Source organism: Chrysochloris asiatica, unplaced genomic scaffold, assembly GCF_000296735.1.
Source record: "Chrysochloris asiatica unplaced genomic scaffold, ChrAsi1.0 scaffold00020, whole genome shotgun sequence".
Lineage (NCBI taxonomy): Eukaryota > Metazoa > Chordata > Mammalia > Afrosoricida > Chrysochloridae > Chrysochloris > Chrysochloris asiatica.
In genome coordinates, this window is record NW_006408538.1 from 24,216,167 (window position 1) to 24,240,508 (window position 24,342).

Consider the following 24,342-nt stretch of genomic DNA (forward strand, 5'->3'; position numbering starts at 1 on the left):
AAGATGAGGCTTTCTGCTCCCATAAAGATTTATAGCCTCGGAAATCCTGTACAGGGTCGCTATGGGTCGGAACCAACTCCGTGGCACTTAACAACAACAACAACAACAAAGATTTACAGCCTCGGAAACCCTGTACAGGGTCGCTATGGGTCGGAACCAACTCCGTGGCACTTAACAACAACAACAACAACAAAGATTTACAGCCTCGGAAACCCTGTACAGGCTTTGAGTCGGAACTAACTCCATGGCACACAACAACAACAACAACAATGGCCTAAGGAGAATAATCTATATCTTCTTGCGCCTTGTTACCCATGTGAAAACAGGATCTTTCAGTTTACCTTCCGTACATCAACACGCCTTAAACCTTTTACAAAGAAAACCGTCATGTCACCTATACGATTGAAAATGCACTGCTAAACTCATCGTTAAGTGCCGCAGAGTCAGTTCTGACTCATAGAGACCCTGTAAGGGGTTTCCAAGGAGTAGTTGGTGGGTCTGAACTACCAACCTTGCGGTTAGCAGTCCAGTGCTTTTCCCACAGCACCACACCAGGACTCCTGGTAAACGCAATAAAGACTTGTCACATATGGGATTCTTTTACGTGAAGTCTCAGCTTAATTGCTAACTGACTTGAGTGTAATTTTATGTTAACTGGACTTTTCATTTTGGAAAATGGTGAAGGAGACAGAGTGTGTGACAGAGAGTGTATGTGTGATGTATGGGTGTTATGGGCTGAATTGTGTCTTCCCATAATATGTGACAGAATCCTAAATCATATACTTGTAGATGTAATCCTACATCGGAATAGGATTTTCTTTGTGAAGTTAACAATACAGCCATCTCAGTGTAGGGTGTGCCCTAAATGTACTCCCTTCTGATTTAGAAAAAGGGCAGATTACACACAGAGACAATCCAACACAGACAGAGATGACATGCAGACTGCCCAGGAACCAAGGCACACAGGGTAACAGAAGCTGAGAGCAGGATCTTCCCCAGAGCTGAGACTGAGAGACTTCCCCCAGAACAGGTACCTTGGGAGTGGGCTGTCAGCCTCCAGAACTGTAAGAAAACCAATGTCTGGGCTTTAAAGCACCCTCAGTGGTACGTCATGTCCCAGACAACGGGATGGCGGTGGCTGTGCAGTGTCAGGCTCACCTGGGCCCTTCCGAGCAGGGGCTCCACTTCTTTGTTATGTTCAATGGCTGTTTCAAAAGACTGAAGGAAATGGGATACAACTGGATCTACCGTTTTTTTGTTGGTCTTGTATTTCTCATGAATGATCTTCAGTAATCCACACTTCTTTGCGGTCCCTGTAAGAGTGAAGTAATTTATTTCTGCATGTGGCACTGTAGGATAAGCATTGGACCGCTATGTTTGCGGTTCAGACTCACCAGCCACTCCTCGGAAACCCTATACAGGGTTGCTATGCATCAGCACCAACTCGACAGCACTTCACAACAACACAACAAAGCCCAGAGTCATGTGAGTGTTCTGTGAGCCAGCCCACCTCCATCCTTACACTGTCACCTCTGAGGCCTGCTCACAGAGGTTCCACACAGGCCTCATCTTTCTTAGAGAGGATTCAGCAAGAATATTCTGGAAATACAAAGTCTGTCCTCTGATGTCTTGATTAATCAAGTGTTTACTGGACATCACTGAAAGCAATAAAGAAAAAAATCCAGTCTTCATCTTGTCTCCCATTAAGGGTTCTGTTCACATTTAATGTCAAGATTTTAATAAACCACTTTCTCCTTAAAACTAACCTTATGGAGTTTAATTCTCCCTTCCTCCCTATCCTGTTTACTGGATGGATTCGAATTGTAAAGTATCTGAGAATGTTTCCAAAGAGTCCCCAAAGGTCACTGAATTAGAAAAGACGCTATTAGGCTTTGATGTTCGACTGAGCCTGGCCAGAGGTCGCAGTCTGGTTAACAAAATTTCTGAAAACACTACAGCCATGACGGCTGGGCAGTGTGTTGCTCCTGGTGCACCAGATGCCAGGTTCTCAGCCTCACCTACAGGGAGACTAGCTGCCTTGGGACCCACTCACACAGCAAGCATAAGCAGGAGTAAAGGGCGGCCAGGAAGCCTCTACACGCACGCTCACCATTATAAGCACCGCAGTGATGGCAAATGGTTTTTTTCCGGCACTTATCAGATATTTTCTTCTTCAAGCCTCGCTTCTGAAGGTAGGTCAGCCCGGGCCTCTTCAGATAATCCAGAAACTGCTTCCTCTCCTCTTGGGACAGTAGGATGTGGCAGCAGGTTTTGCAGATCATCTTTAAAAGAATTCAACAGCACATAAGAGGAGGTGGTTGTTGTTGGTGGTTATGTGCCGTGGAGTTAGTTCTGACTCATAGCAACCCTGTTCAGTGTTTCTGAAGCTGTAAATCTTTATGGGAGCAGAAAGTCTTATCTTTCTCCTGTGGGACAGCTGACCTTTTGGTTCGCAGCCCAAGGCATACCAGTAGGCTCCCTGGGCTCCCCCTCTAAGCAGAGGAATGACAGAAAACATTCTCTTCTTGTTGAAATGCCACACCTTAGTCCTGGACACCGAATGGCAGCAGACAGACATCTCCACAGACATGCTGAGGGGTGGCCAAAGGTCACCAGGACATCAGCAGTAGTCACACTGGGTACGAGGAGTTCTGTTAACTTTTGTTTTCTAACTCATGCTGTTCTGTACTGTTTGGATATTTTTTGACAATGAGTATGTATCACCTCCAGCAAATAATTTAATAAACAGTCCTTCAGCACTTTAATATACAGGCAAGATAAAAATATTATGCATTTAGTATAAAATTCTCCCTAGTTAACCCCTATCTCCCACAATTCCTAAACTCATTGTCATGTATGCTGGTGTTAACCCTGGAATGTATACCTGGGAAATCAACACTTGGGTGCTTACCTGTAAGATGCCAATAATTGCTCTGAAGTAGCCCACATGAAAGCAAGGCAGTTCCAAGTCAACATATCCATAGTGGCCTAGACAATCAGCCAAGTTCTTCCCACAGGTTTCACAAGGACGGTCCTTCTCACTTGTACCCTTTGGAATAAAAGTACACCCAATTACCAGTGAGGACCACAGGGAAGGGAAGTGGGGCTAGCCTTACATCTGTCAAGGTGGCGCATTTGGCAGGCTGAAGACTGGAGCCCCTGCCTGGGTCTGAGAGGCACAGGGAGAGGAGGACAGATGAAAAGCAGCCCTCCCCCGTGTTACCAGCAAGTGAAAACACAGGCCCTCCGAGCGTGGGGAAAGGGTCTTACCATCCTGTGGTCCAGCACTCCATACAGCAAAGGGGCATGGTTGTTGTCCTGGCTGTATAAGTTCTTACTCACAACCTGGATATGTGCCTGTTGGCGCATCTCTTCAGGGGACTTTATGCCAAAACAGATGTGGCTTCTGGAACAGAAAGAAACAGGGGGGGCAAGTAACATCAAAATCATTACCAACCTCAACCTCTGACCACATATACAAAGTAACTCAAAATGGATCCACAGCCCAAATGTAAGAGTTAACAAACACCATACAATTTCAATAAGGAGATATACTGGTTAATCATCTATCTGGAACTTAGAGTTGCCAATGGGTTCTTAGAGGTGACACTAAAACCATGAACAATACAAGAGAAAAATAGATAAACTGGACCTCATCAAAATTAAAAACGTTTGTATATTAAAGAACGTCATCAAGGAAACGAAAAGACAATGTATAGAATGGAAGAAAATATCTGTAAAAATTATGTATCTAATGCTGTTATAGTAGCTGTTGAGTTCCCATGCATGAACTACTTCCTGGCGTGCGTCCACTCCCATGGTCCCCTGGCTAGTTGCAGATGAACTGTTGTGTTAGGTAGGTTTTTTACTGGCTGAATTTTGGAAGTAGACAATGTTTCTTCCTACTGTGTCTGGTGAAGTTACTTACTTTATGGGGCCTGCCTTTTCCTTTACCACCTTTTTTTTTAAAAACAGCTTGAGAGACGATTCTCCTAAGCACTTAGGCGTGACCTTCCCTGAGTTCTCTACCCAAAGGGTCTGTTACTTTTCTCCAGGCTGACTGCCATTTCCTAGGTCAGCTGTAAACAACCTGATGGTTTGATACTTTTTGTTTGGTCCTGGGCTGCACTCTGCCCTGTGATTGGTCTGTATTATACACCTTGCAGTAACTGATCAGTATCTTAACTGTACAAAGAAATAAAGTGGTTGTGGCCTACCTATGCAAATGAAGTGGCAGTGGCCTTCAAGGAGGGGACTGAGAGAACTGGTCCATCTGTGGACCTGATGGGAGAGTCGTGCAGTAAAATTGACAAGTGTGCTTATAGGACGGGGCTTCAAAAGTTTGTGGACAAGTCAAACTAATTAGACATGGATTTTTTTGAAACTTTTTGAAACCCACAGAGGTTGGCAGACAGACATAGGAAGAAAGCAGAAAGGAGAAAAGACAAGAGAGGCCAAAAGAGAGAAGCAAAGAAAGAGGAGACACGGAACCTCCTAGAAGAGTTGCTCCCAGATCAAAGGCTGAGCACCGAAGACAGCATGAGGCGAACAAGGGGCCCTGCAGCAGTCACTGATGGGGACCAAAACCTGCTCCCAGGACTGCAGTTGGAATCCTGGTGTGTGTGGCGCTACAGGATCAGCACTGGAATGCTACAAGGTTGGTAGTCTGAATCCACCAGCTGCTCCTGGGAAACCCTATTCAGGGTCACTATGAGTCAGAACTGACTCAATGGCACCCAACAACAACAACAGGACTGCCGCTAAGAGAGCCGAACAAAACTACAGTGGCAATGAGCAGGTCAGTTAGCAGTGGAAGGCCAATGGCAGGGAGGCTGAAGGCAGAAAGGCTTGTCCTGAGGGGCCAAAGGAGGCATGCACGGCACAGAGAAGGCCTGCTTGCTGGCATTGATACACAGAGGGATGTGCTCCCCTCTTCTGGGGGGCCTTCCCGACTTGGTCTACATGCTTCCTGGTCCTGATTTTCAAGTTTTAAGATTCCTGTACTTCCTTAATAACCCACTTAACTGTAAGTAAGCTACCCCATTTGTATGGCTGGTGCAACAAGTCACTTAACCCAGCAAAAAGTAGAGAAACCCTGGGAGGGGTCGGCGGTGTCAGAGTTGGTAAAAAGGTCAGAAAGAAGGTATGTCTGACTGCCACGTCAGGGGCATCAGCTTGGGGTAGATTCTAGTCAGTATCGCTGACACACTTCTACCATTCTACACCATCTTAGCTGGGGGGGTTCAACCTCATAGTCATCACACAGGCAGTGCTGAAGGTTCCTGAATCCCCCATTGAACCAGCAATGCCCACACCCATATATCTGATAAGGGCTTAACTCATCATCCATAAAGACCACCTACAGCTCAACAAGAAAGAGACAAAGAACACAATCAACCATGAGCAACCGGACTTCAACAGATATCACTCTTAATAACATACACAAATGACTGATACGCCACAGAGAAGATGCCCAACACCATTATCATTACTGTTGTTAGGTGCCGTGGAGTAGGTTTGGACTCACAGTGACCCAGTATAGGGTTTCCGAGGAGCTGCTGGTGAGCCTGAGCTGAAAAGGCAAATTAACCCACAATGAGTCACCACATCCAGTAGGATGGCTGTCAGGAAAAAAAATCAGAAAAGCAACACGTGCAGATAAAGATCTGGGGATACAGGAAGGCCCAGCACTGCTCATGGAAATGTAAATTGGGGCCGCCAATGTGGAAAACCTTGTGGTGGTTCCTTAAAAAGTTACAGCAACAAATGCAACATGAAAAATGTATAAAATCAACAGCCTAAATCAACAACTCCAGAACTAGAAAGAGAGGGTAAGTTACATTAAAACCTACCAGGAGAAAGGAAATAACAAAGACCACAGCAGAAAAAATATAACAAAATCTGTAACAAAGACCACATCAGAAAAGCAAGAATAAAATCAGCAGTTGGTTATTTGAAAAGATCAATAAATATCGACAAAACTTTAGCTAGACTGATAAAGAAAAACAGAAAAGATGCAAACAAAATCAGAAATGAAAGGGGACACATTACAGCTAACCTGAGAGAAACACAAAGCATTCTGACAGATATTATCCACAACTGGATGGCAACAAACCTGTAACCAACATGAAACTGACAAGCACACAACCTATCCAGACTCAGGAGGAAATAGAAAGTTTCAACAGACCCATAACAAGCAAAGAGATTGAATAAATGATCAAAAATCTCCCCAAAACCCTAGGACCATCAACCGAGATGAGCACAAGCGGAATGCAGGACCCTATCAGAGAGCAGCACCACTGGAGACAGAGGCAGAGATAGGGTCATAGAGAGAGGGAGCAGCTGAGGACTCTAGATTCATGGAAAGAGAGGGACTGAGAGCTGGTGGCCAGGAGACAGCTTGCAGAATGTGTCCTTTAGTGGTGTAAATTATTATATATGCCTGGGTGTTTAAAAAACAAACAAACAGCTAAAATGAATAGAGAGAAATACTGTTAACTGATGGTACATGGAGGGGATTATAATCATTGTAATGAAACAATGTATATGATTTATTGAAAGTAAAACAGATGGCCTGCGAGTAAACTTTCTCTCAATTCACAATAAAAATTTCAAACAAACAACAAAAAAATGGATCATCCTTTGACAGGTTTACAGGACTAGTAGATTAGGAGTGTTTAGACAATTTTGTTGTTATTAGGTGCCATTGAGTCGGTAACTGACCCACAGCGACCTTATGCACAGCAGAACGAAACACTGCCTGATCCTGGGCCAATCTCAACTACTGTTGCCATGCTTGAGTCTATCGGTGCTGCCACTTGGGCCATTCTATCTCGCTGGGGGTCTTCCTCTTTTTCTCTGTCCCTCCACCTTACCAAACATGATATCCTTCTCTAGCGACTGGTCCCTCCTGACACTAAGAGACACAAAGTTTGGACATCTTGGCCTCCAAGGAGCACTATGGCTGAACTTCTTCCAGAACACATTTATTGGTTCTTTTGGCAGCCCATGGCACTTTCAATATTCTCCTCCAACACCGTAACTCAAAATCATCAACTCTTCTACAGGCTTCCTTATTCACTGTCCAGCTTTCACATGCATATGAGGTGACTGAAAATATCACAGAGATGTACAGAAAGGAAAATAGCCTGTAGCCACAACTCCCAGGCTACCCAGAGGTAACCCTAGTAAATTTTAGAGGTTGCTTTACATAAAGAAATATTTTAAACAAAAATGAGATCCTACTGGAATACTCATTTATAACGTGTCTTTTTACTTAATATGTGAGTATCTTTTCATGGCAAAAAAAAAAAAAAAAACCTCCCCAAAGAAAAAAGTTCCGGATCAAATGACTTCACTTGGTAAATCTACCAAATATTTAGAAAATAACTGACATCAATCCCATTTAAACTCTTACAAAAGTAAAGTAATGACTACTCCCTAGTTCATGCTACAAAGCAAACATAACCCAAAGACATCACATGATCAGACAACAATAAGGAGTTTGAGCGGGCATTTCCATCACTGCAGTCTAGTATCTCCTGGGCTACACCTGACAGGCAGGCAGAAGAGGGCTTCAAGACAAGGGTCGGGCATCGGGCATCGGGCATCGTGGCACTCATTACCAGGGGGTCCAACTTGTGGATGTATTTGTGGTCAGACACTGCCTGAAAGGACATTAAGTGACACATACCTGAATAAACATAAAAAAGTCTGAACAAACTACTAAAAACAGAATCCTACAGCGTATTAAAAGTTACACACCATGTCCAAGTGGGGTTTACTTCAGGAATGCAGGGGTGATTCCACATTAGAAAATCAATCAACATAACCGAACCAAGGAAAAGAACCGCATGATCACCTCTACAGACACAGAAAAAGCATCTGATAAGATCTAACACCACTTCTTGATGAAAACCCCATATGAAATTGGAATAGAGGAGAAATTCCTCATTACAATTCAGGATCTATAGAAAAAGTCAACAGTTAACCTTACATTTAATGAAGAAAGACTGAGAGCTTTCCCCTTGAAATTGGGAAGCAGACAACATTCAGTACTCTATGAGAAGTGTCACCAAAGCAGGAAGACCAGACAGCTTTCAGAGCTACTAAAGGAGTTCAGTGAAGTTGCAGGGGACAAGGGAAACAGACAAAACTACACTGAGTTTCTATATACATGAAAAATCTGGAAGGGACGTCTGAGAAACAATTCCATTTATAATAGTATCTAAGAGAATAAAGGAGTCTGGTGTGGCGCTGTGGGTTAATGTGCTAGGCTGCAAAGTCAGTATGAACTGCAAGGTCGGCGGTTCAAGCTCACGAACTGCTCCTTGGAAACCTTCTACAGGTCGAGTCGGAACCGACTCGACGGCACTTAACAACAACAACAACAACAAGAGAATAAAACACTTAGGAATCAATCTAAAGATGTGAAGGGCTTACACAATGAAAACTATAAAACACTGTTGAGAAAGATGAAAGAAGACTTAAATAAATGGAAAGATGTTCCATGTTCATGGACTGGAAGTTGTTGCTAAGCTCCACCATGTTGGCTGTGACTCATAGTAACTCGATATAGGTTTCTGAGGAGCCACCAACCTTATGGCTAGTAATCCAGTGCTTATACAGCGCCACACCAGAACTCCTGGATTGGAAGACTGCTATCCAAAACATTCTATAGATTTAACACAACCCTAATCAAAATTCCCACAGCCCTCTGTACAGAAACAGAAGACCAATGCTGACCTTTATAAGGAATGGCCAGAAGCCCTGAGTAGCTAAAGTAATGCTGAAAGAAAAGAGTGAAGTACTAGGAACTCAACCGTCCTGACTTAAAATGTACAGTACAGCTCTAGTCCTGGGGCAGCGCTGCAGGAGCAGCACTGGACTGCTAACCACAAGGTCGGTGGTTCAAACCCACCAGCTGCTCCTCAGAAACCCTACCCAGGGTCACTGTGAGTCAGAACTGATCCTGTGGCACTTCATAACAACATAGCTCCAGTAATCAGCCTGGTGCAGGTATAACAAAAAGACACATAGACAAATGGAACAAAATGGAGACTCACACATCTATGGTTAGCTGACTTTGGACAAAGGTGCTAAGTCTCCTTGATGCTGAGAAAATGAATTTCTACCTGCAGACAAATGAAGCTGCATCCATGACTACTCACACCACACACAAAATGGATTGGGAACCTAATTGTGCAAACTAAAACCATAAAATTCTTAAAAGAAAAAGCCTAGCGTTCAACAATGATCTAACATAATAGCAAAAGCATAAACCACAGAAGACAAACTAACAAAAGACTTAAAAAAAAAAAAAAAAAGACTTTAAGGAAGACAAGCTAACGACTGGGAGAGTATCATTAGAAATCATGAATCTGGACAGTAATCTAACAACCAAAATCTGTGAGACCCTTTGACAACAAACAGATCAATAACTCCGTCATGAAATGGGCTAAGGACTTGAACAGACACATCTATAGTTCACTGTGATTGGACAAAGGAACTAAGTCTACTCCATGGGAAAGAAGAGCCCTTCAATGTGACAAGCTGCTGCTCAGCATCATTAACCCTCAAGAGATGCAAATCAAACCCAGGATGTGATGAGAGCGTATTTCACTTCCACTAGCAGTCCTGGCAGTGTAGCTAATCTTACGGTCGGTCAGCTGTTCCGCGGACAAAGATGAGGCTTTCTGCTCCCGTAAAGATTTACAGTCGGAACCGACTCCATGGCACATAACAACAACAACACTAGCAGTCCTGGGGATAAGCACTGCACAGCTAAACGCAAGGTCGGCAGTTCAAACCCATCTGCCGCTACTTGAAAATGCTATACAGGGTCACTATGATTCAGAATTAACTCGATGGCACCGACCAACTTTTTTTTTTTTAAAACTTTTTTTTTTAAAAAAAAAAGTTAAGACAGCAAGTGAAAACAAACGTTGAAGGTTGGTGAGGATGTGGGGAAACTGTAAGTCTGACCCAGTGCTGTGGAAATGTGAAATGGTATAACCACTGTGAAAACAGTGTGGTGGTTCCTAAAAAAAAAAATGAAAATTAACAACTATCACATGGGCCAGCGATTCCACTGTTTCTATAAATGCAAAAGATTTGAAAGCAGAGTCTCAGATATTTGTGCACCAATGTTCATAAGAGCTAAAAGATGGAAACAGCTTACATGCCCATCAATAGATGAATGGAGAACTATATATGATATGGTACATAAGGGGTACTAAGCCAGTAGGCAAGATGAAGTTTTGATACATGCAGCATCCTGGTGTGGCACTGTGTGTTAAAGTGCCAGATTGCAAAGCTGTTTGAACTGCAAGGTTGGCGGTTCAAGCTCACCAGCTGCTCCTTGGAAACAGGGTCACTATGGGTCAGAATCGACTCAACGGCACTTAACAACAACAACACAACATGGATGGTGCTGGAAAACATTGCACTATATAGCTCTGGTAGCGCAGTGGTTACGAATCGGGCTGCGAACCTTAAGGTCAGTGGTTCGAAACTACCAGCCGCTCCGCGGGAGAAAGATGAGGCTTTCTACTCCCGTAAGGAGTTACACCCTCGGAAAGCCTGTACAGGGTCGCTATGGGTCGGAACCGACTCAACGGCACCTAACAACAACAACAATATGAAATAAGTCAATCACAAAAGGACAAATATTGTATGATGAGAAAAGACAAATGTATACAGAACAAACTTCATGAGGGGGCTTCAAAAAAGTTCATGGAAATCCACCTATAGTCAGTTGATCTTTGACAAAGTCTCAAAACACATTAAATGGGGAAGAAAGTCTTTTCAACAAATGGTGTTGGCAAAACTGAAAATTCATTTGCAGAAAAAGGAAACACGACCCGTATCTTAGACCATATACAAAAACAAACTCAATGTGGATTCAAGACCTAAATATGAAACCTAGAACTATACAGAGTATCAACGGAGAAACAGGAACAAACTTAGGAGCCCCTTTCAAACATAACTGAAATCACACAAACAGCAAAAGGCAAAACAGGTGACTTGAACCTCCTAAAAATCAGATACTTATGTGCATCAAAAGATTTCACCTACAGTAAAAACAGAACCCAAAGATCTGGAACAGTTTTTTTGGTAATGACATATCAGACAAGGGACTACTCTAAAATTCATAGAACACTTCAACACCTCAACAAATAATCCAATTAAAAAGCGGGCAGGTCGAACGGATACTTCTCTACAGAGGACATCCAGGCGGCTTTCTTTGTTATGTTTTATGTTAACAGGACGGTATTGTTGTCACTGTCGTAGTGGACTATCTGTGGAGTCGGTTTAGACTCACTAGTGACCCTGCCTAGGGTTTTCAAGGAGTGGCTGGTGAGTTTGAACCCTGGACCTTGTGGTTCAAATCCCCCTTGCAGTCAGTCCATGGCTTTATCCCACAGCACTATACCAGGACTCCAGGACTGAGTATACTGTAAATTTTAAATGAATCCCACTGAAGCAACAAAAGAGCCGATTAAGTAGAAATCCAGGACGACAGACGTAGTGCCACAAGAAGACCACCAAGTAGCCAAGGAGCAGAAGCTGAAAAGAGACAAAGACCTTTCCCTAGAGGGACAGGGGCAGACAACAGGCATGAGAGCCTTCCTCTATAGAGACAGAACCCTAAACTGGGACTTCCAGCCTTCGGTTCATTTGTGGAAATCCTGGTATAGCAGCACTAGATAAGACACGGTTATAAAGAGAATCTAAGAAGGCTGCTTAAGCTCTGGTAGCGCAGTGGTTACGAGTCGGGCTGCCAACCTCAAGGCCAACAGTTCAAAACTACCAGTCGCTCCGCAGGAGAAAGATGAGGCGTTCTGCTCCCGTAAAGATTTACAGCCTCGGAAACCCTGTGCAGGTCACTATGAGTCAGAACCGGGTCCACGGTACTTAACAACAACAACAACAAGGCTACTTAATGTTTTGTGGCCAGAGGCTTCTCTGTAAAAGCGACATTTTCAAGGAAGCACATGAAGCCGATCAGGTGGGAAGCAGCCAGAAGGCCAGTGGTACAAGGCTAAGTCAATGAAGTATGCAGGGGGCGGGCCTGGGGACCGGAGTGAGGAACTGAACGTTAGTGCGCATGGTTTAAACTGAAGTAACAAGGACCTAATTTGCATACTAACAGAATCCCTTTGGCTGCCTGGTGACAGTGGATTACAAATGAATGGGAAGGGGCCTGGGGAGCCAGGGCGGATCTGGAAAGAGCATCTGGGAGTCGGTTTAGACTCATAGTGACCCTGCCTAGGGTTTTCAAGGAGTGGCCTTGAAAACAGCCACTGTATCCAGGTCAAACCCATGCTCCCCATTCCAATGGATGGCAACATCTCTCTACACAGCTGTTACCCCAAGAAATGCTGTGTGTCGAGCTCATGTCTCCCTTTCCCTCACCTACCAATCTTGCCATTTTACACCCTGTTGTTGCTCTTGTTAAGTTCTATCGAGTCAGTTCTGACTCACAGCGACCCTGTATGGGGTTTCCAGGGAGCGGCTGGTGAGTGAACTGCTGACCTTGCGGTCCAGTGCATTATCCCACAGGGCCACACCAGGACTGTTGTTGGTAGGTGCCTTCAAGACGGTTCCCACTTATAGAGACCCTGGAGAGAGTTTCCAAGGCTGTAAAGCTTCTTGGGAGCGGAAAGTCTCACGTTTCTCCCACAAAGTGGCTGGCTGGGTAGGCTTGAACTACCGACCCTGTGGTTACCAGTCCAGTAATGTATCATACATTCACTTTGACCCAATGACTCAACCTCCCTTGTGCAGTCCATCAACCCCTGCCTGGATCCCCACAACAGCCTCTCAAATCCTTCCACTTCGAATCCTGTTCCCCTTGAACTAATTTTTCAAGAAAATTCACTCTCTTGCTTAAAACCCTTCAAAGTCCCCGGCCCACGAGCAAAACTGCTTAAGACTGTAATCAATGCAATGAAACGATGGTGGAAAGCTGATGTTCTCCCATGAAAGAACTATCATTCAGTTCACAATAAAAACTTAAAAGAAAAACTCCTTAATATAGCTGCCAAGTATTCAGCTTCTTTCAGATAGTAGTTGAATTGACAGGAGCCCTTTATTAAAGAAATCCTCTCACCCTTTCAGGTTCTGGAAAAGGGTAGGACTAAGGGAAATGAACTGACCAGAACTCCAAAATTCACGGTTAGGATTTACCTTCCCAGAATCCAGATGGGCTTATCATAAAAAATGAATAATATTCTGAGGAAGTAAGGCCTAAACTGCAACCTTGGTACACTGCTCACCCTGTGGCCTCTTGGCTTTCTTTTTTTTTGAATCTATCCAAGTTTATGAGGCTTTCTACTCCCGTAAAGATTTATACCCTCGGAAACCCTGTACAGGGTCGCTATGGGTCGGAACCGACTCGACGGCACTTAACAACAACAACAATCCAAGTTTTAAAGGAAAACAAAACAAAACCCAGCAGCAATTCCATCAAACCCAGAGGATAGCAACCTCTTACTTTCTTTTGATTTTTGTGTCACTTGTTTGAAAAACACTAGAAGCCGACATGAGGTTGTCTATATATTGTCCAAGAACTTGGTTTTTTGATTTTAGCTTCAGCTTTTCTTCCTTAACTGCATCTACTCTTGCATAGAGATCTTTAAGGGTATGTTGGAGTTCTAACATTTGATTAATAAGTTGTGTTTTTTCCTCCAGTGCCACCTGATTTTCAGCATCAACTGCATCCATGTCAGCATTCATTATCTTGGGTAACAAACTTTTGGGCCTTGAATGGAAAGTCCTTGAGAATGGTCTGCTGTTGGAGGTGCAGGGAGGGGGAGGGATGGGAAGACACCTGAGGCCCACACACTTGGACCAACAGACACCCACGTTCTCTTTTAAGATGGTTTCTTCTTCTCGCTCCTCTGCCCCCTCTACTCTCTCTACGTACCTCCTCTCTTCTCTGCCCTCCATCACCTCCAATCCACACTCACATCTCCTACGGCTGACCAGAGATACAGTGACATCTGATCCAAGAAAATTCAGCCTACAGGCTGTGCTGAGACAAACAAATTATGAGTGAGATTGATAAAAGCCTCAACAATTGATGGAAATTTCAGTGGATTTAGCAGCAAAGATAAAACAGAGTAAAGGTCTTACTTAACTCTCTCTATACTAGTATGTGGAGTCCTGGTGTGGCACTGTACGATAAGCAACAGACAGCTAGCTACAAGGTTGGCAGTTCAAACCCAGCAGTCACTTCTCAAAGACCTTATGCAGGATCACTATGAGTTGAAACTGGATCAGGGCACTTTACAATAACACTGTTGCTATTAGTTGTTGTTAGGTGCCGTTCAAGCACCTCTTGGCTTTCTTTTAAAAAGCCGAAGTGGGTGTCTCAGTGGAGTCGGAACACAGCCTTGTGGGCTTCACTGCAGGACCTCCCTCCTCCTCCCGGACAGCTGCTTCCGCCTCTCCGGTTCCCTTCCTCTCCCCTGCAACTGCCTTTACAGTAAAAGTCATCTTTTAACATCATCCAGTATACTTTCTTCCCCCCTTTGGCATCTCTCATCACCCAGCCTCCTCCTGCTTGGGCACCCTTCCCATAACATGGTCTCAGAATTCCCTACGACTATCTTAGCTTGGAGAGTCCTGGTGTGGCGCTGTGGGTTAATGCGCCAGACTGCAAAGCCGTTTGACCGCAAGGTCGGCGGTTCAAGCTCACCAGCTGCTCCTCAGAAACCCTACACAGGGTCGCTATGGGTCGGAATCGACTCAACGGTCCTTAACACAACCTAACCTTGCACTTCCTACTCCCAATGTGTGCGTGCTCCAATGAGACCAGGCAGCAAAGCCCTTATTCACATCACACCCCGGTACCTAAAACACCCACAGGCCTTGAGTCGTCTGCAGGGAGGACCAATGTCGTCCTTCGCACTGGAAGCTCCGAGGGGCCCAGAGCAGCGGACTCATTCCGGAGACCGTCTTTCTGGCGCTTCAAGGAAAACCCGAGGGGCATCGCCAGCCCCCGGGCGCGGAAAGCCTCTCGGCCTGACCCCTGGTCTTCCCACTCCAACAGTGCCTGACCCCTGACCTTCTCGGCACCCTCAACTCTCCTCCCTAGGCCACTCTTGCTCCGTCTTACATTTTCTTGGCCACATCAGTCTCCCGGAACTGTTCCTTCACCATGGTGACGGCTGTGGGGGGCCCCAACTCGGGACTCCGGGAGCTGGACTACAGAAACTACGCTCCCCGTAGTGCCCGAAACGCTTCTGCACACGCCGGCTAACACAGCTGCAGCATCCTCCCGGCCACCGTCGAGCGTCCCACGTGTCTGCTTCCTCTTCCGCGATTTGCCGGCGCGTCTGTCAAGAGAGGCTTTGGACTCACAGCTTAGTGGTCCGTCCCTGCACTGCCACCTCGCGGCACCGTCTTGGAACTACACCGAGCTCTGAGTTTTTAAAAAAGAATCCGACTTCCGACGGTTTCTCCAGGTCTTCAGACTCCTGCAAGGCTTCAGGGCTGTTAGGCAGCCATCGCGCTATGAAAATCAATACCATCTAGATCCAGAGCCTCTATTTATTGAAGGGGAAGGTGGAGACTAAAATGAACCTGCCCAAGGATCCGAGGACACCTTCTGAAGGGCGCTAAGAAAAGCAACATAGCGGACAACACGGCCCCGCAAGCACCTCTAGTTCGTAGACGTATATTGAAAATACCTTTTGTCAGGAAGAACGTTGGTGTTTCCGGAGAATAATCACCACGCCGTCAGTGTTTTGGTGAAACCTCAACTGCAAGGCCTCAGACCAGTCATCTGGGATTTCATGTAGTTGGAGCATTCGTTATGACCCTGGGCATATGCAAATAACTAAGGAGTCCTGGTTGTTGTTTTAAGTGTTATCGAGTCCGGTTCCGACCCATAGTGACCCTGTATAGTGTCCAAGGAGCGGCTGGTGAGCTTGAACCGCCAACCTTGTGGTTCAAACCAGCGCATTAACCCACTGCGCCACACCAGGACTCCAAAAGGAGACTTGATAGCATAGTGGATTTAGAGGTGGACTGCTAACTGCAAGATACGCAGTTCGAATCTACCAGCAGCTTCGCTGGAGAAAGTTGAGACTTTCTGCTTTCGGACTCTTAGTGTGGCCCTGTAAGCACTGAACTGTGAACCACAAAGTCAGGTCAGCGGTTCAAACCCATCAGATGCTCCTCGGAAACCCTGTCCAGGGTCACTATGAGTCTACATTGACTTGTTCATACTTAACAGCAAAGATTTACAGCCTTGGAAACCCTATACAGAGTCACTATAAGGCGGATATGGCTGGGTGGTACACAATCACCACCACTCCCACCCCACCCCCAGGAATTGTAATCCCATGGAAGACTGTGAGGAAGTGAAGAAGGTTGGTATCCTTCAGAATGTAAAATGATTTGGGTTGAGGAGTTCCACGGCATTTGTCACGCTGATCAGTGTTCTGGAAATACGAAACATGAACATGCAGGTTACAGGATAGTTTCTTTTGGTAAATAAATAATTCAAAATAAAAGACTTGAAAAAAACGAAGCTTAAATTCTTGATTACAACGAAGGAGAGTGAAAATTGAATCACAGTGAGTTTGGGAAACAAGATAAAGGAGCCATGCGAAATGATCATTTCTGTATTGAAGAAATACAGTGTTTGCTCAGTGTTTACCGGAGCAGAAAGCCTCGTCTTTCTCCCGTGGAAAAGCTGGTAGTTTCGAACTGCTGACCTTAAAGTTTGCAGCCCGATTCGTAACCACTACGCTACCAAAGCTCCTTAGTTGGATATATATCAGGAGACTTCTTACATAGTTGTACATATATCAGGATAGACTAATTCTTGGAGAAGATAAGCTAGAGGGTCAGAGAAAAAGAGGAAGACCCTCAACAAGATGGAGTAGCACAATTGCTTCAAATATTGTGCGAATGATGTAGGACCCGACAATGTTTCTTTCTGCTGTATATGGGGTCCCTGTGAGTTGGAGCCCATTTGCCAACACTCAGCAACCAAACCAAAACCAAACCCAGTCAAAATCTATATGGACGCTGAACAACCCTAACAGGGCAGAGTAGAACTGCCCTTTAAAAGTCTCCAAGATTAACTCAATGTAGAAGCCAACTGCCACCTCTTCCTCCCAACCAAGTGACTGGGGTTCCAACCGCTGATCCACTGGTTAGCAGCCAAGTACTTTAACCATTGTGCTATCAGGACTCCTTACGACAAGAACAGCAACTTAAAACGATATAATTAGCTAATTAAAAGGGACCATGCACTTGCATAAATGTAGTAGGCCAGAGCTGTTCCTTCTCCGGATTGGCTAGTCGAGAATCTCAGAGGTGTGGCCAAAGGCAAGGGAGGTCGTCTTCAGCACTTTCAGTCTGGCATTGATGTGGACGGCCCCATCGCTCGGGCCACGCCCCAGCGACGGTTTAATATGGGGTCCTTCCCTGCGCGTTGATATGATTGGCCGAGGGAAAGAAGCCTTCTTTTTCTTCCCGGCTGCTTGAGTGTCTGCCGCCATCATGGTGAGTCTTCCTGGGCTTTGCAGACATCTGCTAAATATCCGAGCCATCCTTCGTTCTCTGGTCTCCCAGTCTCCGCGATAACTGCCCAAAGCTCCGTTGCTCTTCGTTGGCCGTGTATGACTTTGACCAGTTACCGAGGGCCCTGGAGCCGCCGGCGGGGAGTCGCGGTTGGCGGGGCTGCCCTGCCAACCCCGGACCCTGGGGTCCCAGGTGCTGAAACTGCGCGAGTTGTACCTGCGCTTGTCAGCTTCGTGGAGGACAGTGGATGGACTAGGGTCTTAAGTCACTAGGTCCCTTTTCCTCCAACAGTCCTAAGTCGGGATCGGTGTCTTTCTGGTGATGGTGGCCCGAGGGGTGAAGAAAGTGGCGAATTATAGCCAGTGGAAGCATTCCCACGTGTAAGCCGGGAAATTGACGTTGAATGGACTTTCTGTTTCATCTTGGGAAGCGCAGACCCTGGGAAGGGAGCCCGTATTGCTCTAAATGCTCACTAGTTAGCTTCATCACTTAGGTTAAATACCGTTCCTAACTCCGAACTGGCAAGCCAATCTGCTTTATGACCCTTCACGTCCGAGATTTGAGTATTGTTGATGGGAACTTAGTTTGCTGTAATGTTTGAAATCCTGAAAAGCTACCGAGTCATCTGTGCAGTGAAAGCCTTTTGTTTTTGTCAAGTTTTGTGTATTTTTGTTTGCTTGTTTTAAGTCAACATAAGCTTGGCACATGCCTGCTTTTTTTGTAGTTATTTCTCGGGTAAAAGTCGGTTCAGAAGTGGATTGTTTTCTTGGGCTTTATTTTAGAATTTCTCACTTAATACGTTGCATGCAGGCAGGACAAATTATGGTTTGTAATGTCTGTAAGCCACCGTAGTTTTACTCTGGAGAAGTAGTTTTTCAGAGGCTCTGCCTCTAGGGTGATAGCAAAGTTTGGAGATATTTTTGACTCTTAGAACTGGGGAGGTGGGGTGGGCACCTAGGGCATTTAGTGGATTTGGTGGGCCTTTTCTGACTAAAAGAGATGCTACAGGGCAGAGGAGAACTGCTACAAAGGGTTTCGTAATGTGATTTTGTCGGATTAGCACTAGACTGCTAATATAAGCGTTGCTGGGAGTCGGAATCGACTTGAGTGAATGTAACCATTTTTACCTGAGCAGATCGCCAGATCTTTTCCCTTGCTGAATTGCCTTTTGGTTGCCACCAAGGCTCTTTAAAGTTGCAGCCCATATTGTTGCCACACCAGGACCCTGTTGCTGTTTTTGTTAAGTACGGTGGACTCATAGTGACTCTGTACAGGGTTTCCGAGGCGGTAAATCTTTACGGGAGCAGAAAACCTCATCTTTCTCCCGCGGAACAGCTGGTACTTTCCAACTGCTGACCTTGTGCTTAGCAGCCTGATTCGTAACCACTCCACTACCAAGAGCTCCTTGTTGTTGTTAGGTTCACTATTAAAAATCTCACATATACAGGGCAGCCCCCTCCACCTGGTCTGGAATGTCAGTGCTAACCATAACTTGTCAAATGCCCTTGAGTCAGTTACGACTGTACAGGTTTCCAAGGAGTAGCTGGTGGATTTGAACTGTCAACCTTACAGCGCCACACCAGGACTCCTCCCATAACTTAGAAGTAATATATGTAGATTGGCAGAAACGTTTTCTTGGTACTGATATTATTAGGCATGTCCTATGGGTTTGGCCGCTGTGCCAAATGGGGTGAAAGATGGGAATTTGCCTTTTTTCTTTTTATTGATGCTACTCCTCCATTTTTTTAAAAGGAATCATCCAGCAAGTGCAGGATTGGTTGGTGCACAGCTTAATTTGTCTGCCTTCAGTGGGGTAGGAGCCTGTCAAAATGTGGCACAGTGCAGGGCCTTTTTGTGGCCTATGTACCTCAGTACACCTTTGTTATTGTTCATCTTGTGTCTGTGATGTTCTGTGCCTTGGAGTCAGTCCGAGGAGTGACTGGTGAGCTTGAACTACTGACATTGCAGTTCAAACCCACCTTACAGTCTAGTGTACCAACCTGCAGTGTCACACCAGGACTCCTTTGTGATAATTGTCTATGTTTTTTTTAGAAGTGTCTCTTAATGACAGCAAACCTTGTACCTGGTAGAGCAGTTTTGTCCAGTAAATTTCCAGCAATGATGGAAATTTTCTTTATTTTTGCTGTCCAATTTGAAATGGAGCTATTGCAATTGGGGAACTGCATTTTAAATGTATATGTATAAGTATGTAAGTCTATATGTGTAAGTATATAAGTATATAGATGTCCTGTAATGTTAGTCATGTATTCCTACCACTGAATTAGTCAATGCAGTTCTAGATCTTGGAAAATTACAGCAAGGTGTCCCTTACCCAAAAGAAGTAGTTTTATTATTAACTTGTGTGTCGTTTCAGAATGACACGGTAACTATCCGGACAAGGAAGTTCATGACCAACCGACTGCTTCAGCGGAAACAAATGGTAAGGGAAGGCACAGCTCAGTTTAGATAGCGGGCCTTTACTTCTTCTGTTAGGAGAAATACTAAACCTGATGTCTCCTTTTAGGTCATTGATGTCCTTCACCCCGGGAAGGCAACAGTACCTAAGACAGAAATTCGGGAAAAACTTGCCAAAATGTATAAGACGACACCAGATGTCATCTTTGTGTTTGGATTCAGAACCCATTTTGGTGGTGGCAAGACTACTGGCTTCGGCATGATTTACGATTCCTTGGATTATGCAAAGAAAAATGAACCCAAACACAGACTTGCAAGAGTAGGTGCCTCTTCACAGTCGCTGCAGACAGTTCAGTAGCATAGTGCTCAGGAAGGAGTCTAAATGGTCAACGTGTAGACACGAGGGGTCCGAGGAAACGTTAGTTGATAGATGCACAGATGGAGGTTTAGTAGCATTTGAGGTAGCATTGAAGCTGGAGCTGGACAAAGTAGTGCTTGTGGAGATTGGGGCTGCAGTGAGGCCAAGTGCCTACCTGGGAAACAGTGGGATGGATTTGGAGAGGTAGTTTGGGCCAGATTCAGTGGTAAACTTTAAATAAATACCAGGCCACTGCATTTAGATTCAATTTCATAAGAAGCCAGGAAACAGGACACATTGCTGAGCATTTACTAAGAGAGTGTCAGGTGTTACAGAGTACTAGATAAACGGCCAGATGTCATGGCTTGGGAATGCTTCCTGTAGAACAGCCCTTTTACCTTTTGTCTTGTTTTGAGGAAAAATCACAGAGATGCAGGTAGATGGATGTTTTTAATGAAGTGATGAGGGAGGCCTTGCTGTGAGGAGGTGACAGTGAACCTGAGATTTGTGTCAAGTCTTGAAGCAGGAAGTGCAAGCTCAGATGTGGGCAGGACAAAGATGTGGGGGTGTATGTTGGGTTGGGAAGAGGCTCTGGGTAAAAAGGCTTCTGTTGGGTGGCAGTGTTTAGTGCCATCCAGTCGGTTACGCCGAAGCAGTTGGTGAGCTTGAACTGTCAGCCTTGCGGTTCAAACCGACCTTCTGCCCAGTGCATTAACCCACTGCACCACACCAGGGCAGAGGGCGTTACATTGGAAAGAGAATAAAGAGACCAGTTGGGAGGTATCTTGATTTGATGGTGCAAAAGATTGTTTTTAAAAATGTGGGGTCTAGTGATGGCCAGTCCCTTAGTTTCCATGCATGGAGTGCTGAGTGGGCCAAATCTCCTGTTAGTTATTTTTTTTCTGTGTATGCCATCCATGATTTGATGGTCTTTACTGTTGTAGCCTGACACCTCTCAGATGGTTCAAAAAGACCATGGAGAGTTCATGCTTGCCAATGACATCGGTATTACCCATTCTTCTTTAGCACGGCCTGTATGAGAAGAAGAAAACCTCAAGAAAACAGCGCAAGGAACGCAAAAACCGAATGAAGAAAGTACGGGGGACTGCAAAGGCCAATGTTGGTGCTGGCAAAAAGGTACTGCTCACCAGGGGAAATAGAGTAGAAAAGTCACCGATTGGAGGTCTTAGTTTTTAGAAAAAAGAGGGATTTTGTTTTCATAATAACCTTTCTTAATGTTTCTTCTATTCCTACTTCTGGATTCCAGAAGGTAATGTGTTTTGAGAAGCTACATAGCGTAGTCGTATCTTAACACGTTAGTACAGTAGCTTTGCCCACCGTCTTCAGCTTACAGACTACACACGAGGGCCACATCGGTTCATTTATCCTGGAGGGCTGTCCTCCAGCCCCTACCAGAATTTTTCTTCTCCTGCTAATTGGCGTAGACAATTCAACGGGAGCAGATCTAGCTTCCTGGGATTCGACTTGTTTTCTTAAAATAGACAACTGTTTAATATGCAGTTGAATCAATGTGGCTCATGTTTTCCTGGCATGCTAGACACAGCTGAGATCTCTTAGTTAGCCAAGAGCTAAGTAATTGTAATGATACACAGCTTTTTTTTTTTTTTTTTTTTTACCAGCTTTGCTAGTTAATTGTAAATAGTTGGATGGAATTACGGTGTTGGGTTGCTAAATTAACAAGTAATCAAATGTTCTGTGAACTTCAGTTGTAACTTTGTTTTTGCCTTTTCCCTCTCCTTTCTTGGATTTCTTCATCAGAAATGAGGTGCCTAACAGGTACTGAGATTGTGGGCATGGACTGATCAAGCACCCACAGCACTGTTTGCTTTGATGCTTTGCATGTGGTTTTTGATATCGTTTTCCAGTGTGGTCTGTCACAATGCCAATGCTGTGTCTGAAAATTGCATATTATGACCAAAGGAGAAAATCTTTCCGTCACATTTATTTTAGAATTTCAGAAATGCATGTTTCGTTATCAGTTGACCCAGTAGAGTAAAGTGGTGGGTGCCCTTCCACACTGGCACCTTAACTTGCCTTTGTGGACTGGCCTTGGGGACAGGGCCTACGCACTCAGTGGGGAGCGATGGCTTCTTCCCCTACTAAGCTGACTGTCAGCTTTGCTGATGCTCTCTGTCTGGCAGTATCTAGTCAAAGCCTCTTTTTTTTTTTTTAAATATTTCCATTGCTCTTTGTTACTGAGTCCCCAAGTTTCTATCTGAGGTCCTTTTTTTTTTAACTTGAAATATTTTGGGGCTACTGTTCATAACAAAGGCTTTGATGAACCAACCCACTTGTCCACAAACATTCAGAATGGTGCTTGTGCTGCCCCATTTCATGACGCCGTGGGGTGGGTGGGGGTGCTTTTACAGCGACCCTTCCAGGCAAGGCGGTTGAGTCTGATGTGACATCCTAGAGACATGGAGTTTACAGGAGTGAACTGCCAGTGGAACCGCTTTCTGCTTTTGAGGCACCTCTAGAGATTGAGAAAAGATTTGGTCTAAATTTGTCCTTCCGCCTCGACCTGCTGAAGGGCGTTGGTGACCGGCATGGATGAGTGCTCGCTAGTGCCGGGCTGTTATGACCTGAGCCATGGCGCTCCTGCTGCAGTCTGGCACTGATGAACACTTCCCTAGCACGTGGTGAGGCTCACAAGCCAGGCAGCAGTCATTCAAAACAACAAAAAAACAAAAAACCTTCAGATTTGTTCCGACACCTGTGGGTGCAGCAGAGTGTTTTAAACTAAAGAGCCAATGCTGAGACTAGAGGAACAATCTTAATTGGACTTACTTTTGCTGCCTCACATTCTGATTGCACTACATTTGTGGCTATAATGACTTGAAGTGCTGAACTGAGACAGCCTTTCAAAAGCTTGCTGGGTCATTAAGGAGACCTGGTGACACAGTCGGTTGAGTGTTGGGTGCTAGTAAAAAACCTCTGCAAGAGACGGATGAGCCTATCTGCTCTTGTAAAGATTTGTGGCTAGGTGCCTGTGAGTCCCTTCTGACTCAAGGATTCTCCTGTAAATGATTCCAAGGAGTAGCTGTGGGTTTGAACCACTGACCTTGAAGTTAGCAGTCTAGTGCCACACGGAGACTAAAGTAAAGTTGGATAGCCTCAGAAACCCTTGGAGTCTCTGAGTGCTGTTAGAATGATTATTTAGAGAGCTCCCTTAATAGATGAAGTTACACCCTGGCCTGTAAGGATCCCCAGTTCTGTGGGGCATCAGAGGTGGCACAGGCTCAGGATGGCCTGCCTCATCTACATGGAGGCAATGGCAGCGTGGGTTGGCACCATCATTGGCATAATAAAGATCTCTCCACGCTGAAGTCATCCTACTACCTTGTTTGCATAAGAGCCACAGTCAGGCAAGATGTTCTCAGAATGGGCGAACAAGATCAGTAGAGATGTTTGTTTAACTCTTGGTGTAGAATGTTGCATGCATTTAAGTAGAGCTGACTTTGGTGCTTGAAAGAGACTATTAATGGATTGTTTCTTTCCCCTCTTCCCCCTCCCTTCCTTTGTCCCTTCCCTGCCACTGATTCAGTGAGCTGGAAATTGGATACCAGGTATCATTCAAGCTATTCATTTAGATGACTAGACTCTTGGTTTAAAATAGAGCATGTAAAATAGATGTACAAGTGTTCTGAAGAGTTGTGTCTAAACTACTAACAATGACAATGACATGGTGGTTGTGTGAAATGTTAGTGATATTTAACCCCCTCCATTTTCTTTTTTTTTGTTTTTAAGTTTTATTTTTTGATTGATGTGTATTGCCACAAACATAACTTCATTATAGTTGACTAATATGTTCTGCATGAGTGTCAATAATTTCAGATTTGTAAAAGACTTTGAATTTTTAGTTAAGAGCCAACTAAACTTGTTTTCTTTTTTGATTCACAGAAGGACTAAATATTCTGCTATGACTGGATTTTTCACCAGAAGATAAATAAACCCTAAAATCTTTTGTATGTCTTGTTATTTGAAACACATTTGGAGTTATAAAA

The 24,342-nt window shown here is 44.8% G+C and overlaps 2 protein-coding genes across 2 annotated transcripts in view; one reads left to right on the forward strand and one right to left on the reverse strand.

Moving 5' to 3' along the window:
- Nucleotides 1-15,168, reverse strand: part of POLR3A (polymerase (RNA) III (DNA directed) polypeptide A, 155kDa) — a 69,409-nt gene extending 54,241 nt beyond the window's left edge. Inside the window, exons 1-5 of the mRNA XM_006837436.1 lie at nt 15,125-15,168; nt 3,271-3,406; nt 2,912-3,049; nt 2,111-2,282; nt 1,159-1,313 (exon numbers count right to left, since the gene is read on the reverse strand). Of these exons, the coding sequence (XP_006837499.1) occupies nt 1,159-1,313; nt 2,111-2,282; nt 2,912-3,049; nt 3,271-3,406; nt 15,125-15,168 (645 nt within the window). The remainder of the gene's footprint in view (nt 1-1,158; nt 1,314-2,110; nt 2,283-2,911; nt 3,050-3,270; nt 3,407-15,124) is intronic.
- A 2,474-nt stretch (nt 15,169-17,642) lies between these two features.
- Nucleotides 17,643-24,342, forward strand: part of LOC102842429 (40S ribosomal protein S24-like) — a 180,807-nt gene continuing 174,107 nt past the window's right edge. The window contains exons 1-4 of the mRNA XM_006837475.1: nt 17,643-17,768; nt 19,919-19,984; nt 20,069-20,278; nt 21,344-21,454. Coding sequence (XP_006837538.1) covers nt 17,643-17,768; nt 19,919-19,984; nt 20,069-20,278; nt 21,344-21,454 — 513 coding nt within the window. The remainder of the gene's footprint in view (nt 17,769-19,918; nt 19,985-20,068; nt 20,279-21,343; nt 21,455-24,342) is intronic.